Consider the following 20,408-nt stretch of genomic DNA (forward strand, 5'->3'; position numbering starts at 1 on the left):
ATATTAGCCTCTACATCAGCGGACGTTAACTATATTAACCTCTACATCAGCGGACGATAACTATATTAACCTCTACATCAGCGGACGATAACTATATAAGCCTTTACATCAGCGGACGATAACTATATTAACCTCTACATCAGCGGACGATAACTATATAAGCCTTTACATCAGCGGACAATAACTATATTAACCTCTACATCAGCGGACGATAACTATATTAACCTCTACATCAGCGGACGATAACTATATTAACCTCTACATCAGCGGACAATAACTATATTAACCTCTACATCAGCGGACGATAACTATATTAACCTCTACATCAGCGGACGATAACTATATTAACCTCTACATCAGCGGACGATAACTATATAAGCCTTTACATCAGCGGACGATAACTATATTAACCTCTACATCAGCAGACGATAACTATATTAGCCTCTACGTCAGCAGAAGATAACTATATTAGCCTCTACGTCAGCGGACGATAACTATATTAGCCTCTACGTCAGCGGACGATGACTATATAAGCCTTTACAACAGCGGAGGATAACTATATTAGCCTCTACGTCAGCGGACGATAACTATATTAACCTCTACGTCAGCGGAGGATAACTATATTAGCCTCTACGTCAGCGGACGATAACTATATTAACCTCTACGTCAGCGGACGATAACTATATTAACCTCTACATCAGCGGACGATAACTATATTAACCTCTACGTCAGCGGACGATAACTATATCAACCTCTACGTCAGCGGAGGATAACTATATTAGCCTCTACGTCAGCGGACGATAACTATATTAACCTCTACGTCAGCGGACGATAACTATATTAGCCTCTACGTCAGCGGACGATAACTATATTAACCTCTACGTCAGCGGACGATAACTATATTAACCTCTACGTCAGCGGACGATAACTATATTAACCTCTACGTCAGCGGACGATAACTATATTAGCCTCTACGTCAGCGGATGATAACTATATTAGCCTCTACGTCAGCGGACGATAACTATATTAACCTCTACGTCAGCGGAGGATAACTATATTAGCCTCTACGTCAGCGGACGATAACTATATTAACCTCTACGTCAGCGGACGATAACTATATTAGCCTCTACGTCAGCGGACGATAACTATATTAGCCTCTACGTCAGCGGACGATAACTATATTAGCCTCTACGTCAGCGGACGATAACTATATTAGCCTCTACGTCAGCGGACGATAACTATATTAGCCTCTACGTCAGCGGACGATAACTATATTAGCCTCTACGTCAGCGGACGATAACTATATTAGCCTCTTCGTCAGTGGACGATATTATTAGCATCATATTAAAGGCATAGTTCATGAAAAAAGAAAACTCATAATCGTTTACACTCAGAAGTGCACAGAAACTTTCATACTGTGTGCAAGTGTGTATTGTTTATGTGTAGTGTAGTGTGTACCTTGTGCAGCCAGGTGTTGTTGTGCGACTGACACACACTGATGTGCAGCTGTGCACTGGCGCGCTGACAGTGACTGAGGCAGCTGACCACGCCCTCACCCTTCTGTGGACACACACTCATCTGAACAGCCTTACACAGCGCCAACACAGCCTTGGGCAGCGGGTGACTGAGGGACACACACACAGAGACAGGTGTTAGACTTAAACACACACACACACACTCTGTGCATGGCAGTCTGACACTCACTCCAGCGTGTGCAGTGCTCTGGGCATTCGCTCCGCCTCCGCCAGCAGTGAGCGCACAGACGCATCATCACCCTGCAGCCAATGAACAGCAGCCGTCAGCACCGACGCCCACCAGCGGCACACTGGGTCCCGCACTGCAGACACACACACACGTTAGCACGCACACACACATAAGTATACACCACAAACATGATAAACACACTCACCTGACGTTGAGCTTTGATTGGCCAGCGCAGGGAAGGGGGCGGTGGAGGGGGCGGAGTCTTCAGTACAGCTGTTCAACAGCTGCAGAAACTCCAGAACCCCAGTGAACTCCCTGCAGAGATGCATGATGGGAAACAGCAGACATTAACATCTACTGTCAACACAGCACAATCACAGAGCTCACTATACAAGGAGTGTCCCAAATCACACACTGGTGCACTACTCTACAGCACTCTGTAGTATAGTTAGGATAAGTAGTGCCTTCAAACTGAAACATTCTAGTAGCCTAAAAGAGTAAGAGCAGCGTGATGCACTTCATCAACTGATAGAAGAGTGGGATGATGAACACACACATGCACGCACGCACGCACGCACACACACACACACAGATGCCCACCTCTAGCAGATGTACTCATGCAGCGGAAGGAAAGGAGCCGATGATGAAGAGGAGGAGCTACATATGAAGGGGAGGAGCTGATGATGAAGTGGAGGGGCTACTAATGATTAAGAGGAGGGGTTAAATATGAAGGGGAGGATCTGATGATGAAGGGGAGGGGCTACTGATGAAAGGGAGGAGCTGATGAAGAGGAGGGGCTACTGATGATTAAGAGGAGGGGTTAAATATGAAGGGGAGGATCTGATGATGAAGGAAGGAGCTGATGATAAAGAGGAGGGGCTACTGATGATTAAGAGGAGGGGCTACTGATGATTAAGAGGAGTTACATATAAAGGGGAGGATCTGATGATGAGAGGGAGGGGCTACTGATGAAAGGGAGGAGCTGATGATGAAGAGGAGGGGCTACTGATGATTAAGATGGGTTGAATATATATGGGAGGATCTGATGATAAAGGGGAGGGGTTACTGCTGAAGGGGAGGGGCTAATGATTAAGTGGAGGGGCAACTGATGATTAAGAGGAGGAGTTAAATATGAAGGGGAGGATCTGATGATGAAGGGGTGGGGCAACTGATGATGAAGAGGGAGTTAAATATGAAGAGGAGGATCTGATGATGAAGGGGAGGAGCTGATGATGAAGGGGAGGATCTGATGTTGAAGAGGAGAACCTGATGATAAAGGGGAGGAGCTGATGATGAAGGGGAGGATCTGGTGATGAAGAGGAGAGCTACTGATGAAGGGGAGGAGCTACTGATGAAGGGGAGGGGCTGATGATGAAGGGGAGGAGCTGATGATGAAGAGGAGGAGCTGATGAAGAGGAGAGCTACTGATGAAGGGGAGGAGCTGATGATGAAGGGGAGGAGCTGATGATGAAGAGGAAGATCTGGTGATGAAGGGGAGGAGCTGATAATGAAATGGAGGATCTGATGGCGAAGAGGAGAGCTACTGATGAAGGGGAGGAGCTGATGATGAAGGGGAGGATCTGGTAATGAAGGGGAGGAGCTGATGATGAAGGGGAGGAGCTGATAATGAAAGGGAGGATCTGATGGCGAAGAGGAGAGCTACTGATGAAGGGGAGGAGCTGATGATGAAGGGGAGGAGCTGATGATGAAGGGGAGGGGGCTGATGATAAAGGGGAGGGGGCTGGTGATGAAGGAAGCAGCTACTGATGAAGGAGACGATCTACTGATGGAGACCTAATAAAAGGGAGGACCTACTAATGAAGGGGAGGGGTTTCATGATGAAGGGGATAAAGGGCTACTGATGAAGGGGAGGGGGCTGATGATGAAGGGGAGGGGCTAATATGTAAGTTATTATGCTGCCTTGCAATGGCAGTACTCATTATAGATACTGTTAGGTAGTGTAATCATTTATTTGTCTAATTTGTAAACCATGGCCTGGGAAACTGCATTTGAATGTGTGTTTACAATAACCTAGTGCTCCATTTGGGACGACACTAAACTCTACACTACACGCTTGAGTGCATAGTGTGAACCCTATAGTCATGTACTAATATGTAAAAGATATAGTACAATGTGTCAGGTTTTGTTTTAACCCAACAGTATTATTACTAATGGCTATTACTGAGTGTTAGGCTTCAGTACGGCTCAGCCTGTATGGCCCCCAGTAATACTTGAGTCATACACATGTGTCCGTTTCTCTACAGGGCTAGAAATCATCCAGATGAGTGTGTGAGTGTGAATGATTACCCAGCATCCTCTCTGCTCTGCGGCTCAATCAGTGTGTGTGTGGCTCTCTCCAGCAGTTTCTGGCAGAAGCAGCGGTGCAGCTGAGCGATGGGGTCCGCTGGACACACAAACACAGCTCAGGATCAGAGGTCACACAGAGGTCAGAGGTCAAACAGAGGTCAGTCTCAGGGGTCAGACAGAGGTCAAACAGAGGTCAGTCCGCCTGTTACCTTTATCTCTCGCAGAGGTGAAGATCTGCCCGTCGCTCTCTGACCGCACCGACCAATCACAGCTCAGGAAGAACTGACGACCCAATGGGGTGAAGATCCAGCGCAGGCAGTCTGGGAGGGGCTTAGAGTCCGATTGACAGGTCAGAGCCTCGGCACAGCTCAGCAGATACGCCTGACGGAGAGACAGAGCAGATTATTGATCATCATGATTGATGGTCGTCCTCGATTGGTGGCTGTTGTTGAGGTGTGTGTGTGTGACTCACGGGCAGGCAGGTGAGGTGTTTCCCCAGCGCTGCTCTCACACTGATGGCCGCCGTCACGTACACCTGCACCTGCTGAGTGGCCGTCAGCTTCCCCTCCGCACTCTCACACAGATTGACGGCGCTCAGAGACACGCACACACCCCACAGCGGACGCCGCTCCATCTGACCTGCAGAACACACACACACACAGGGCATCAGTAGTCATGTAGACCACACACACACACGCACGCACGCATGCACACACTAACACACACACCTGTGAGCTGCAGCTGGCTGAGTTTGTGGTACACCAGCGCTGCGTCCCGTGAGCTGGTCTGTGACTCCTCCCCCTCGTGCCTCCCTCCAACCAGACGCACCAGCCAGCCCAGGGGGGCGGGTCTCCGCAGGCAGTAGCGAATCAGGTTCCAGGAGAGCGAGCACATGATGTCCAGAGTGGTGACGGGCAGAACTCTGGATAACACTGACAGACACGTCTGCAGACTGAGCACAGCGCCCGCGTAATCACCCTGAACACACACACACACACACTCACAAATCAGTATGTGTGTGTGTATGCCCTGTAGAGCTTCAGACTGGCTTGTTTGCGATAGGTCGGTGTGTGTGTGTGTGTGTGTGTGTGTGTGTGTGTGTACCCTGTAGAGCTGCAGGTCTGCTTGTTTCCTGTGTCTCCAGAATCGGACAGATGTCGGTGAGTGAAGGGGCGTGACCGGCTCCCACAGGTACAGCACTCGGACACACCCCCAGACCACGCCCACTCCGCTCACCACCCACACCAGCAGGAAGGGCAGCACACACCACAGCCACGCCCCTGGTGGACACATGACACAGGGTGACCATCAGCATTCACATCACAGTGAACATCACGCAACACAAACACACTCAGCATGACCGCACACATCACATCAACCTCAGAGAACTCTGCAGCCGCACCGATGACCTCTGGTACACACTTTCCTTTACTTCAGGCTGCATGACGCTGAAACTCACCGAAGCTCTGTGTCTGTGCGGGCAGAGAGAAGAGTGTGCGTGTGGGTCCGTGACCCGCCACCTCAGGAGAGCCCGCCGGAGCCTCAGCGCCCAGCAGAGATGGCAGCGGGTTCAGGGAGAGGCAGAGGAAGGAGAGAGCACACAGCAGCAGACGAGAGCGGTCCATCACACCCACACATGACGGAGAGTCCGGCTCACTCTTCAGCTGAACACACACACACACACACACACACACACACACACACACACACACACACACACACACACACAGGTGAGAACACGGACACTGCAGTTCATCATCTGGCCACTAGAGGCTCCAAAAAGCAAGCAAATCCTCATAGACTCCCATATCAAGGGTACAATGAACTTTAAAGGTCCTCTTCTTATATGTGTGTGTGTGTGTGTGTACAGTAGTGGTTGTTATGAATAATGTATCTGTGCACTTTATTAAAATTCATCAGCCCTCATAATTTATAATCAAATACCAAAACCTTCATATTGATGTAACATAATCCACCTGGAAACAACTATTCACTTCTAGTCTCATGCAAAATATCAGTCCTTTAGGGGAGGTAATCAGTCTTTTAGGGCGGGGCTATTAATCATTTAGGGGAGGGCTATCAATAATCCTTTAGGGCGGGGCTATCAATCCTTTAGGGGAGGTCTATCAATTCTTTAGGGCGGAGCTTTTGGTTCTTTGGGGCGGAGCTATCAGTACTTTGGGCCAATCAGTCCTTTGGGGCGGAACTATCAGTTCTTTGGGCGGTCCTATCAATTTTTTAGGGCGGGGATATCAAGTCTTTGGGGCTGAATTATCAGTGCTTTGGGGCGGGGCTATCAGTCCTTTGGGATGGAACTATCAGTTTTTTGGGGCGGAACTATAAGTCTTTCGGGGTGGAGCTTGAAGTCTTTTAGGGCAGATTTATGAGTCCTTTGGGGCGGGTCTATCAGTCCTTTGGGGCGGAACTAATAGTCCTTTGGGGCGGAACTATTAGTCCTTTGGGGTGGAACTATCAGTCCTTTGGGGCGGAACTATTAGTCCTTTGGGGCGGGGCTATCAGTCCTTTGGGGTGGAACTTTCAGTTCTTTGGGGCAGAACTATAAGTCTTTTGGGGTGGAGCTTGAAGTCTTTTGGGGCGGAATTATCAGTCCTCTGGGGTGGGGCTATCAGTCCTTTGGGGCGGAACTACCAGTCCTTTGGGCGGTCCTATCAATTTTTTAGGGCGGGGCTATCAAGTCTTTGGGGCTGAACTATCAGTCCTTTGGGGCGGAGCTTTCTGTCCTTTGGGACAGTCCCATCAATCTTTTGGGGTAGTACTATCAGTCCTCTGGGGCAGAACTATCAGCTGAACTATCACTGCTCACTTTGAAATGGCCAACTTTACAGCAGTACAAATGTAACAGTGTACTATAAAGTATGGTATTGCAGTATACAGCTAATATTACTCTCCATGATAACTGTGAGGGGATTCACTTTTTATAAACCACTGCCTTCAGCTATATTAATACTTAAAATACTGCAGAATTAAGGGTGTGGCTACTTGACTAACAGGTATCTGCTGCAATCAGGCATGTGTAGCTCCGCCCACACCCCACCCCTTTGCCCAATATGTTGGCCACACCCACTTGGAGCTTTATTTGTGCGCTTCAGAAAGTTATGGGTGATGTCACAAACACTAAGTCCATATTTGCTCAGTCTATGGTGTGTGTGTGTGTGTGTGTGTGTGTGTGTGTGTGTGTGTACCTGCTCATGCTCCAGCAGTGGGCTCCCCGGCTCAGAGTCGATGCAGTAGGGTGAGAGCTGCGCGGGAGAGCTAGAGCCGGAGTCAGACGGAGGAGGAGAGATCAGAGACACCTCAGCCTTCAGCTCCAGATCCACATCTGACACACACGCTGACTCTACACACAGAAACACACACAGTCATTAGCACGTTTTGGATGAACTATTAACTTACCACTGTAAATCATCCTTATAAATCATGTGTTAAGGATTACCTGGCAACACACACCACTGAATAAAGAAGATAGCGCACAGCGTAGATGGACACGCCCACTTTTGTGTGTAATTATTCAATAGATGTGTTATGATTATTCATTATTGTGTGGTATCTGCTTAGAACACAGCTCCACCAATCTGAGTCAAGAACTGGAGCGCTCTGTTTTACACGCAATCATCAAAACCCAACACACAGAGCTTGAGGATGACTATAATGCCAGGTGTGTGTGTGTGTGTGTGTGTGTGTGTGTGTGTCATGTGATGTGACTCACTGTTCTTCTGATTGGCCATCTTCAGTGTCAGGTTCTCCTGCCGCAGCTTATGGTTCACCTGCTGCAGGTATTTGATGTAGTCGATGGCTTTGCGCAGGACACCAGACTTGTGCATCTGTTATTGAACACACACACACACACACACACACATTACACAGTTTCAGTGGCATCAGTATGGCAGTGTGTGTATCTGCAACAGCAGGATCTCTAATATAGGACACATGTCATTTATTCCATTGTGGATCAATATCTATATCTCCACATGTGTCCCAGCATGCATTGCGGCGCTGACCTTGGCGTCGTTGCCCAGCACGAGGTCCCGCAGCTCCAGGATCTTGTCGTTGATGGAGGAGCGGTAGCGTTTCTCGATGATGTTGTGCGTGGTTCTCCTCTCGCCCTCCTTCACCACTCCTCCTGGACCCACTACCGGGCTCTGCTCCACGCCCACTCGGGCTCCGCCTATATTGTGGGCGGGGCCTGAAGACAGCTGTTTGATTGGCAGCTTGTCTCCGCCTCCCATCACCACGGGAACGGTGGTCAGGATGTTGCTGCTCATCAGCGTCTGTGTGAGAGAGAGAGGGAGGGGGCATTGTTGTTATTGGTGATGAATATTAATGAGCAGGGATCTGCATATTGAGTGACGCACCGGCATCTGCAGGGCGGTGGTCTGGATGGGCGTGGTCAGCGTGGTGATGCCCGTGGGGCTCTGGACAGTGGACAGCACCTGTGTGCCGTCTGGTTTGGTGGTCAGAAGCAGAGAGTCCGTCTTCAGGATCTGAGGCTGGTGCACCAACACCTGCAGCCAATCACAGCGCACGAATACTTATATCGAGATACATGAGGATGAGGATGATGATGATGATGATGATGATGATGATATTCATTTGTCATGTGTGACTGCAAATACATCATCATCATCATCATCATCATCATCATCAGGTCAATAACCCATATGCTGATCTGTGTGTGTGTGTGTGTGTGTGTGTCGTACAGGCACTTGCTGGGACATGGTGTGTACAGTAGTGGGCGCTGTGGAGAGCGTCTGTATGGTCTGTCCGGCCGGTGTCAGCACGCGCTGGTGCTGGATGGTCATTGGCTGGACCTGCGGAGACGTCATGATACTCTGCATCTGCGGCTGCAGCACTGAGAGACAGAGAGAGACACAGGTTAGAGAGTGTGTGTGTGTGTGTGTGTGTGTGTGAGATACGTGAGTTTGTGATGTGTATGTGCGAGATAGAGTGAGTAAAGAGTGTGTGTGTGTGTGTGTTATGTGGGTAAGTGTGATGAGTGGGAGTGCATGTGCGTGACTGCTGAGAGAGTGTGTGTGTGTGTGTGTGTGTGTTATGAAAGTGTGTGAGATGTGTCTGTGATGTGTCTGTGTGTGCGTGTGTGATTGAGATTAGTATGTTTGTGTGTGAAATGTGTGTGAGATGAGTGTGTGCGAGTGTGTGTGTGAGATGAGAATGTGTGTGTGTGTGTGTGTGTGTGTGTGTGTGAGATGTGTGAGACTGATTGTGTGTGTGTGTATGTGTGTGATGAGTGTAATGTAAGTGTGTGTGATGTGTGAGGGATGTGGGTAATGAGTGGGACCAAAGTGTGTGTGTGTGTGTGTGTGTGTGTGTGTTGAGTGTGATGAAAGTGTGTGTGATGTGTCTATGTGTGTGTGTGTGTGTGAGACTGAGATTAGTGCGTTTGTGTGTGACGTGTGTGTGTGAGTATGTGTGTGTGTGTGTGTGTGTGATGTAAGTGTGTGTGATGTGTGATGGAATTTTGTGATGAGTGTGACCAAAGTGTGTGTGTGTGTGTGTGTGTGTGTGTGTGTGTGTGTGTGTGTGTGTGTGTGTGTGTGTGTGTTGAATGTGATGAAAGTATTCGAGTGACTGAGATTAGTTCGTTTGTGTGTGATATATATGTGTGTGTGTATGCGTTAGAGATGTGCAAGACTGATTGTGTGTGAATTTGTGTGTGTGTGTGTGTGTGTGTGTGTGAGGGAGATATGTGCGAGACTGATTGTGTGTGTGTGAGATTTTGTATGTGTGTGTTGAATGTGTGCGATTAGTGTTTGTATGCGTGTGTGTTTGTTATGAGTGTGTGTGAGATGAGTATGAGTGTGTGTGAGTGTGCTAAGTGTAAGTGTGATAAAAGTGTGTAAGTGTGTTTGATGTGACTCTGTCATGTGTGTGTGTGTGACCGAGATTGGTGTGGATGTGTATGATAAGTGTGTGTGTGTGTGCATGTGTGTTAGTGAGTCAGTGTGAGTATGTGTGTGATGTGTGTGTGTGTGTGAAAAAAGTGTGTGATGCATGTTTGTGTGAGATGAGTGTGTGTGTATGTGTGAGTGTGTGTGTGCTCTCTGTGTGAGAGTTAATGTGTCATTGTTTGTGAGTAAATATGTGTGTGTGTGTGATGTTTCTGATGTGTGTGATGTGTGTGTGTGCGTTTCTCACCCTGGAAGCTAGTAGCATTGTTCTGCTGGCAGATGACCTGGTTCTGGATGAATCGTGAGGGTGTGGCGGTGGGTGTGATCATGACGGTCTGCGGCTGCGCCTGCGTCTGCACAGCCAGAGTCTGCATGGGGAACGTCTGAGTCTGCACCTGCCCAGGTAAACACACAACACCCGAGTCACACACTCACACAAGATCGCATCTGGGAGAGACTAATACTGCTGCAGGGGGTGTGGTCACAGCATGAGGGGTGTGGTCATAAGTGAAAGGTCATTTGTAAGAGCTGTGTTCATGTGAGTGGGTGTGGTCTAGTATGAGGAGGTGTGGTCAAGAATGAGCAGGTGTGTTCATTTGTGGGAGATACGTTTATGGGAGGGGGTGTGGTCATGTATGAATGGGTGTGGTCAAGAATGAGCAGGTGTGGTCATTTGTGAGAGATGTGTTCATGTATGAGTGGGCGTGTTCATTTGTGAGGAGGTGTGGTCAAGAATAAGTGGGTGTGGTAATTTGTGATGTGTTTATGTGAGGGGCTGTGATCACGTATGAGTGGGTGTGGCCATTTGTGAGGGGGTGTTGCCAAACGGATATGGACATGAATAGGTGAGTGTGGTTATTTGAAAGGGGGTGTGGTCATCTGAGGGTGTGTTTATGTAAAAGGGTGTGGTCATAAGTAAATGATGCATACATTTAAGGGGTGTGGTTATGTATGAGCGGGTGTGGTCATTGTGAGGTGTGAATATTTAAGCAGGTGTTATCACGTTGAGTGGGTGTGGTCGTCATTTGTGTGGCCAATAATGAGGAGATGTGTTCATGTGAAGGGTGTCATTAAGAATTAGTGGGTGTGGTCAATTGTGAGAGGGTGTGGTCTTTTGTGAGGAGGTGTGGTCATGCAGTTGTGGTTATTTGTGAGATGTGTTCATGTGAAGGGGTGTGGTCATGTATGAGTGGGTGTGATCATTTGTGTGGGGGTGTGGTTAAGAAAGAGCAGGTGTGGTCATTTGTGTGGGGGTGTGGTTAAGAATGAGCAGGTGTGGTCATTTGTGAGATGTGTTCATGTGAAGGGGTGTGGTCAAGTATGAGTGGGTGTGGTCATTTGTGTGGGGGTGTGGTTAAGAAAGAGCAGGTGTGGCCATTTGTGTGGGGGTGTGGTTAAGAATGAGCAGGTGTGGTCATTTGTGAGATGTGTTCATGTGAAGGGGTGTGGTCATGTATGAGTGGGTGTGGTCATTTGTGTGGGGTGTGGTTAAAAATGAGCAGGTGTGGCCATTTGTGTGGGGGTGTGGTTAAGAATGAGCAAGTGTGGTCATTTGTGTGGGGGTGTGGTTAAGAATGAGCAGGTGTGGTCATTTGTGAGATGTGTTCATGTGAAGGGGTGTGGTCATTTGTGTGGGGGTGTGGTTAAGAAAGAGCAGGTGTGGTCATTTGTGTGGGGGTGTGGTTAAGAATGAGCAAGTGTGGTCATTTGTGTGGGGGTGTGGTTAAGAAAGAGCAGGTGTGGTCATTTGTGTGGGGGTGTGGTTAAGAAAGAGCAGGCGTGGTCATTTGTGTGGGGGTGTGGTTAAGAATGAGCAGGTGTGGTCATTTGTGAGATGTGTTCATGTGAACGGTGTGGTCATGTATGAGTGGGTGTGGTCATTTGTGTGGGGGTGTGGTTAAGAATGAGCAGGTGTGGCCATTTTTGTGGGGGTGTGGTTAAGAATGAGCAGGTGTGGTCATTTGTGAAATGTGTTCATGTGAAGGGGTGTGGTCATGTATGAGTGGGTGTGGTTAAGAATGAGCAGGTGTGGTCATTTGTGAGATGTGTTCATGTGAACGGTGTGGTCATGTATGAGTGGGTGTGATCATTTGTGTGGGGGTGTGGTTAAGAATGAGCAGGTGTGGTCATTTTTGTGGGGGTGTGGTTAAGAATGAGCAGGTGTGGTCATTTGTGAAATGTGTTCATGTGAAGGGGTGTGGTCATGTATGAGTGGGTGTGGTTAAGAATGAGCAGGTGTGGCCATTTGTGTGGGGGTGTGGTTAAGAATGAGCAGGTGTGGTCATTTGTGAGATGTGTTTATGTGAAGGGGTGTGGTCATGTATGAGTGGGCGTGGTCATGCATGACTGGGTGTGGTGATTTGTGAGGGTGTTCACGTGAGGGGGTGTGGTCATGTGTAATGGTGCACCTGTTTAAGGAGTGTTGTCATGTTTGAATGGGTGTGGTCACATAAGGGCTTTAATATAATTGAGTGTGGTCATACGAGTGGGTGTGGTCAGACTCACCTGTGTGATTGGCTGTGGTCGTGGCTGCAGCACCGGCGGTGTGCGTGTCTGCGTGTGTGTCTGCGTGTGTGTCTGCGTGTGTGCTTGTGTGAGTGTCTGTGTGTGTGTCTGGCTGCTGGTCTGCACAGGCGTGTGTGGTGGGGTCAGGATCGCGCTGGGCACCGCCTGTGGGAGGGTCCTCGCTGTGGCTCCGCCCCCCATCTGATCCTCGAATATATCAGGGAAATCCACCTGATTACTGACGAACTGCAGCATCTCTGATGGACACACAGATCAGACACAACACTGACATCAACACAGATTTCACAGCTCAAGGTCTTCATATCTGGGTGGATCATAAATGAAGATAAGAGATGTGGGTGAAGGACGAGATGTCTCACAGCGGCTGCCGCTAAATAAACAGTGGATGGTGACCCTGACCTGTGATAGAGCTGAAGGTCAGGCTGATAGAACAGGCACTGAACCAGCCAGACCAAAGCAACCTGCGGCTCCAGAGCTACCTCAGATTACTCACGGTTGAACACAACTCTTTAACAGATTAATAAAATACAGTTTTCATTTGCACTAGTTTAACCTACTTTAAATGTTTTAACTGATGCAACTAGTAGACTCTCTGAAGCTTCACATGCATGACACTTACAGGGTGTAAATGTGGGTGATGATCAATGCACAATGCACTGACCGGACAGATCTCTGACTTCTGAAAACAGATCATTTGCATTTGACTGCATGAGTGTGTCTCAGTTAAATGGGTGTGTTTCTGATGTTCAAATCCTATGCAAACGTAACTAGGTCACATTCACTAAAGCGTCAGATACATTGCATTTTATTAAATGAATATTATTATTTACAAATGTGTAAGCTAGGGCTGGGCGATATGGCAAAAAAAATGATCATGATATTTTTTAATATCAGTCAATAGCCCCTTTCACACAGTGATACCGGTAAATATCCGGAAAATTTCCGGAACGACTTTACCGGTACATTCAAAAAAGCGCTGTTCACACAGGCGAGGATGTTACGGAAATTTTCCGGAAAAGAGCATTCACACATCCATTCCAAAATAGCGGTAAATTCTGACATCATTCACCACAAATGAGCTTTAAACGGCTGCGCTTGTGTTTGTAAACATTTGACTAAATTACAAACTCTGTGGATGATCAATATTGTGAACAACTTTCTCAGGATCACTTTCGCATGTTGAGATGTTCATAATATGTGTGTGTGCCGGCGCTCACAGGCTGTTTCACAGGCACACGAACGTAAACAAACAACGGCTTATCATAAGCATCTCATCGATGATTATTTACACAGTTGGCATTAAGAAGAACATATAAACGTGATCTGACTAACTTCTAGCAGCTAAATGTGTCTGGAAAAATATTCAAAGGCTTTTATCCTCACAAACTGCGCGGACGTAAATGCGTCTGACTGTTGTGATTGGCTAAAGCAGACGTCTCACGTCAGCACGTTCTAGACGTGCACGCGCTTATTACGGCAATCTTCCTTCTGCATTCACACAGCGCAGCATTCCGGCAAATTGCCGGTAATGTTACAACTTCTCTTTCCGGAAAATAGCCAGAACGAATTTACCGGTATTTTCAAAAAGGACCTGTTCACACATACAACCTTTCCGGAAAATTGCCGGCAATTTTCCGGAAAGGTCTGTATGTGTGAAAGGGGCTAATATCTACCATCATCACAATCAATGTCAAATCTAACAAACAGCAAAAACACACAATCAGAATAATAACACACTCATTATAACACACACACACACACACACACACACACACACACACACACACACACACACACACACACACACACACACACACACACACAAGGTGAAATAAGGTTAGTGAGAAATTAATAAGGTTGTGCAATTCCCATCATGTACACTCCCCAAAACCAGAAGAAAATAACCATGATGTTCTCACAAATGCACTATTATTATTATTTGTTCTGTTGGTGAACATGTTTACACTCATTCCCTCACTCTCCTTCAGTCATTTCCATCAACATGTACAGCTAAATAGAGAAGTAAACGTCGCTAAATGAATTAAATATATATTCTGGAGCTGGAGTTCCTTATGCAGAATTTACATCACTTTACCAGTAATATACTGTACATCCACACATATTTAACAAGCTCTTCAGAACATGGAGACTAATAAGACTGAGTGTCTCTATGAATAAAGCTATGTGCGAGATCAGATGTGTTCAGGGTGATGTTGGAGAATGAGATCATGACTCTGTGCTGCTTTTAGTGCTTGAACACTTCACTACATTCATGGAAGAACAGAACTAAACACAAATATAACACATTAGTGAGATACTAACTTGTTCTGTTAAGGAATGTGTTGATGTATTGGGGTAAATTTTAGACAGAATGAGGTACAGGAATAATCAGAGGGCTGGAGGATTAATTCCTTGTGTGTGTCAATATAAATATGTGCAGACAACAACAACCAAAATAACAACAACACTGGAAAAAAACAACAATACACAATTTTAAAACACTGCCAAACCAACAAAACTACCAATATGAAAAAAACACTACCACTACTACACAACTAAATGACAACAACAGCATAAAACACAAACAAGAACAATGTCAATTAAACACACCCGAGAAACAATTACAGCACCACCAAAACCAACACACAAAAAAAAAACACTGCGAAAGCAACAATACAAGCAATGTTGTTAACAACAACAACAACAACAACTCCAATGAAAACACATTACCAAAATAAGTATTGTTTTGGTATTGGTGGTGTTTTTGTTGGTTGTGTTTTTGTTAATTGTCTCTTTTGTTGTTGTTAATATTTATGTTTGTGTTGTTGATTTGTCTTACACTGTTATTGGTGTTGTTGTCATTAACATTAACAACAAAAACATCAATAATAAAAACACTACCACCAAAAACAACATCAATACCAATACAAAAACACTGCCAAAGCTACACAACAAACATCAATGTTAACAACAACAACGAGACGATTAATAAACAAACATACTACCAAAACAATATTAAAGACAATGCCAATAACAGCAAAAAACAAAGCAACAACACAAACAAAATGACAACAATGTTTAAGACAACACCAATAACAGCTTAAAACAGTCAAAGCATCAACACAAACATCAATGTTAACAACAAAAATGCCAGTAAGAATCGCACTGCCAAAATACGTCAACAAAAACAATAACAGTGTAAAACAGTCAAAACAACAACACAAACAACAAAGTTAATAAAAAACAATTACATCACCAGCTAAAACAACATCAATACCAACACAAAAACACAAAGCAACAACAAAAATGCCAATAATAAAGACACAACCACCAAAACGCCAAAACTAACACAAAATCACTGCCAAAGCAACAGCACAAACAACGTTTACAACAAAAACTGCAATATGAACCAACACGCAACCAAAACAATGACAACACCACCAACAACAGCGAAAAACAAACAAACAACAACAATGTTAATGACAACACTAATAACGGCATAAAAACAGTCAAAGCAACAACACAAACATCAATATTAACAACAAAAATGGCAACGAGAAAAACAACACCAACACCAAGACAAACACTGACAAAGCAACAAACATCAATGTTAACAATAACAAAAATGCAAAAAAAAACAACAACAAGCTACTAAAATCACAACAACACCACTAAAACAAAAACACCTATAAGAAACACACAAAAACAACAATGTAAATTACAACAACACCAATAGCAGTATAAACCAGTCAAAGCAACAGCACAAACAACAATGTCAGTTAACTCAAAACCAAACACACCTCCACTAAAAACAACACTAATAGCAACACAGAAACACTGGCAAAGCAACAACACAAACAAAACAACAACATTAATGACAACACCAATAACAGCATAAAAACAGTCAAAGCCACAACACAAACATCAATATTAACAACAAAAATGGCTATAAGAATAACACAACCACAAAATAACACCAATACTAAGACAAACACTGCCAAAGCAACAGCACAAACATCATTGTTAACAACAAAAATGCAAAAAACACAACAGTAATGACTAAAAACATAACAATAACACTAAGAAACACACAGAAAACAACAGCAACGTAAATGACAACACTAATAGCAGTATAAACCAGTCAATGCAACAAACAATGTTAGTTAACTCAAAACCAAACACACCACCACTAAAAACAACACCAATAGCAATACAAAAACACTGGCAAAGCAGCAACACAAGCAATGTTGCCAATAAGACAACACGCTACAGAACAACAACATTAATGACAACAACACTGCATAGCAAACAATTACACAACCAAAACAGCACAAAAAAGCATCAACCAATAACACCTGAAAAACAATAAAACACAGAAAACAACACTGATAACAAAGCCAAACTAACAACAACACTAATTATTACAACAACAACAACAACAACAGCACTAAAAAAACTGCCAAAACAACAGCCAAGCAACACCACCACCAAAACAACACAGGCACCAATATCATTGACAATAAAAACAGCATCACAAATAACAACATTAACGACAACAATACCAATAACAGTACAAAAAATGTTGTCAAAACAACAAACACACCAACATTAAACAACAATCACAATACAACATCACAAAAACAATAACACAGACAACAATGTAAATGACAACATGAGCACCCGTAAACAACACAAATAATACCACCAGACTACACTGACAACAACATCAAAAACAATACCACCACCCAAAACCACACCACAGAAATGACAACAAAAACAACACTAACAGCTACAAAATACCACAACTCAAAAAACACCACCACCAACACAAACAATGAAGTCAAACACAAAAATAAATAAAAACCCCACACAACACCACTATAACAACTACACCCATAACAACAACACCAAAACAATAACACAAAAAATGTAAATGTTGACATGAGCACCCAAAAACAACACAAATAATACCACCAAACTACACTGACAACAACATCAAAAACTATACCACCACCAAAAACAACAACACAGAAATGACAACAACACTGACAGCAACAAAAACAACAACAAAAACACCACCATCAACACAAACAATAAAGTCAATAACACCAAAATAAATCAAACTCCCAAACAACACCATCAATGTCAACACCACCAAAACTACACTCTTAACAACAACAAAATGACCACCAAAACAATAACAGCAAACCGAAACCACACACACAAACACCACCAAAACAATTACAGCATCAAAAAATGACAATGCCAAAGACAGCTACACAACTACACCATCAAAACTACAACACCCAACACAAAAACTGTAACAAACAATATTAACAATAACACAACAAACAGCGTTAAGGACAACAGCAGCACCACAATAACAAAAGCACCAAAATAACAAACCCCATATCAAAGGCATAAACAACCATATAGACAACAGCGCCGTTAACAACCACACTCAAAACAACAACATTAACCACAACTACAACAAATATACAAACAACACCAACAGCAATGCCAAAAACAACCACACACATTACAACAACAACAACTGTTAAACTGAACACAGCTCATAAACACTGACGTCACACTGGGCTGAAGCTGGCTTCATATTCGCACACTCATTAATAATATGATTTCAGAAAAGTATGTTCATTTTAAATAGTGAAATCATATTATCAGCCAATGACTGTCAATGTACAGCACTGTTCACAGTCAGATAATGTTGCTTTGATGGCATGATTACATGCGATCACAGACACAATATTCACAGCAGAGTGGTAAACAATATGGGGAGCGCTACAATGAAGGAGTGTGCGAATATATAACCTCAATTAACATCAACACCCATACTAAAAACACACAAAATAAATGAGCAATCGCTACACAACCACCGACAACACTGCTCACAACAGCAGAACATGTGCAACCTCCATTACCAGTCTCACACACACTATGATGAATAGTGATGATCTGACCCACATTAGAAGAGGGACATCAACACACACACACACACACACACGCGCACGCGCACACACACACACACACACACACACACACACACACACACACACACACACACACACACACACACACACACACACACACACACGGGCTGGCTGATATGACAAAAATCTCACACCACAATATAAGCATCTTATTTGCTGATATTTACAATATATTGCAAAATATACAACCATTTCTGCGAATTCAATTGATTAGTTCTGTGTGTGTGTGTAAATATATATATATATAAACAAAGAATATGAAAAACCTAAAAAGCAAAATGTAAACGTTGTTGTACTTTATTCATGTCTCTGTCTGAATGCCTGTAACGTGTAATATTGTGCTTATATATGAGAGAGAGAAGTATTTTGTGGCACCGCAACATAGTCAAATATTGAATGATGCTTTTTTAGGTCCCCACTGGGATATAAAAACAAGTACAGTCGACCCAAAAACTGTGATAAAACAACCACACACACACACACACACACACACACACACACACTATGAAATAAATAAACAGAAGACACACACTTTGACTCACATATACAGAAGACATACACACACATGTACAAGACAAACACACAACTGACATACATAGGACAAACACACACATACAGACAAAACAAACACGCACTCTGACACACACACACACACATAAACAAGACAAACACACACTCTGACACACACATATACACAAGACAACACACACACACACACACACACACACACACACACACACACACACACACACACACAAACAAGACAAACACACTCTGATATACACATACACAAGAAGAACACACATTCTGACACACACACACACACACACATATACACAAGACAACACACAAACACACACTCTGACACATACCCACACATATAAACAAGACAAACATACACTCTAATACATACAAAACACAAAAACACAACTGACATACATATAAATAATACAAACACACATACTGACAAAACAAACAAACGCACACTCTGACACACACACACACAAAACAAACACACACACTGACATACATACACACACACACACACAAACACACACACACACACACACACAAGCACTGACATAAACAAACAAACAAACACACACACACACACACACACATACACACAAGCACTGACATATAAACAAACAAACAAACAAACAAACAAACAAACACACACACACACACACACACACACACACACACACACACACACACACACACACACACACACTGTTATCCTCTTCATCATCATCATCATCATCATGTATGATCATTCATTACGGTTGTTATTACCGTCGATGTCTCCGAGGGTGAACTCGTCGCCCAGTTCGGACAGACTCGGGTCCATGGTGTCCATAAACTCCGAGGCGTCCATGTTTCTCCTCCTTCTCTCGCTCTCCGTCGTCTGTCTGTCTGTGTCTCCGCGTCTCCTCGTTCACTCACAGCATCTGTTTGCTGTCCGTGAGGGGAACGTTCACTCGGTTCCGGTGTCGATCGAGCGTTTACCGACCGAAAGCCGCCATCTTGGCTCCAGCAGTGACGTCATTCACAAACAGCGCAGCTCGACGTCGCGCTCCTCTGATTGGCTGGCTCTCTCGTAAGATCGGACGCGCTCGGCCAATCTGATCGCCCGCTCGAGCGTGGCCTGATAGTACGTCGATGAGCAGAGGCGATTTGCTCATTTACATTAGCCCCGCCCATGCCATTCAGGAGTGCACGCAGAGTTGTTGAATATTTAATGAGCGGCCAGCGGGTTGGTGAGAGGACAGTTAATATGTAAATAAGGCGGGAAAGGCTCTTTGTTTTTGTGGTTACATCATCATGTTGAAGTTACATCATCGCCACATTTGACTAATCTTTAAATATTATCAAACTACTATGTTTAATATCTATTTATAATAGTCATAAACTCTGTAACTTCATTATTGTT

General features: G+C 44.6%; 1 protein-coding gene across 1 annotated transcript in view; it reads right to left on the bottom strand.

The window, feature by feature from the left end:
- The window catches only part of srebf2 (sterol regulatory element binding transcription factor 2), a 24,495-nt gene extending 4,490 nt beyond the window's left edge, over window positions 1–20,005 (bottom strand). Inside the window, 17 exon segments of the mRNA NM_001089466.2 lie at window positions 1,459–1,624; window positions 1,705–1,837; window positions 1,910–2,019; window positions 4,012–4,108; window positions 4,221–4,392; window positions 4,484–4,650; window positions 4,740–4,989; window positions 5,116–5,291; window positions 5,471–5,675; window positions 7,215–7,369; window positions 7,739–7,853; window positions 8,031–8,300; window positions 8,385–8,534; window positions 8,730–8,881; window positions 10,186–10,333; window positions 12,444–12,700; window positions 19,772–20,005. Of these exon segments, the coding sequence (NP_001082935.2) occupies window positions 1,459–1,624; window positions 1,705–1,837; window positions 1,910–2,019; window positions 4,012–4,108; window positions 4,221–4,392; window positions 4,484–4,650; window positions 4,740–4,989; window positions 5,116–5,291; window positions 5,471–5,675; window positions 7,215–7,369; window positions 7,739–7,853; window positions 8,031–8,300; window positions 8,385–8,534; window positions 8,730–8,881; window positions 10,186–10,333; window positions 12,444–12,700; window positions 19,772–19,853 (2,805 nt within the window). The 5' untranslated portion in view covers window positions 19,854–20,005.
- Window positions 20,006–20,408: the final 403 nt, after the last annotated feature.

This window comes from Danio rerio, chromosome 3 (genome assembly GCF_052040795.2).
Source record: "Danio rerio strain M-AB ecotype USA chromosome 3, GRCz13ab, whole genome shotgun sequence".
Taxonomy (NCBI): Eukaryota; Metazoa; Chordata; class Actinopteri; order Cypriniformes; family Danionidae; genus Danio; species Danio rerio.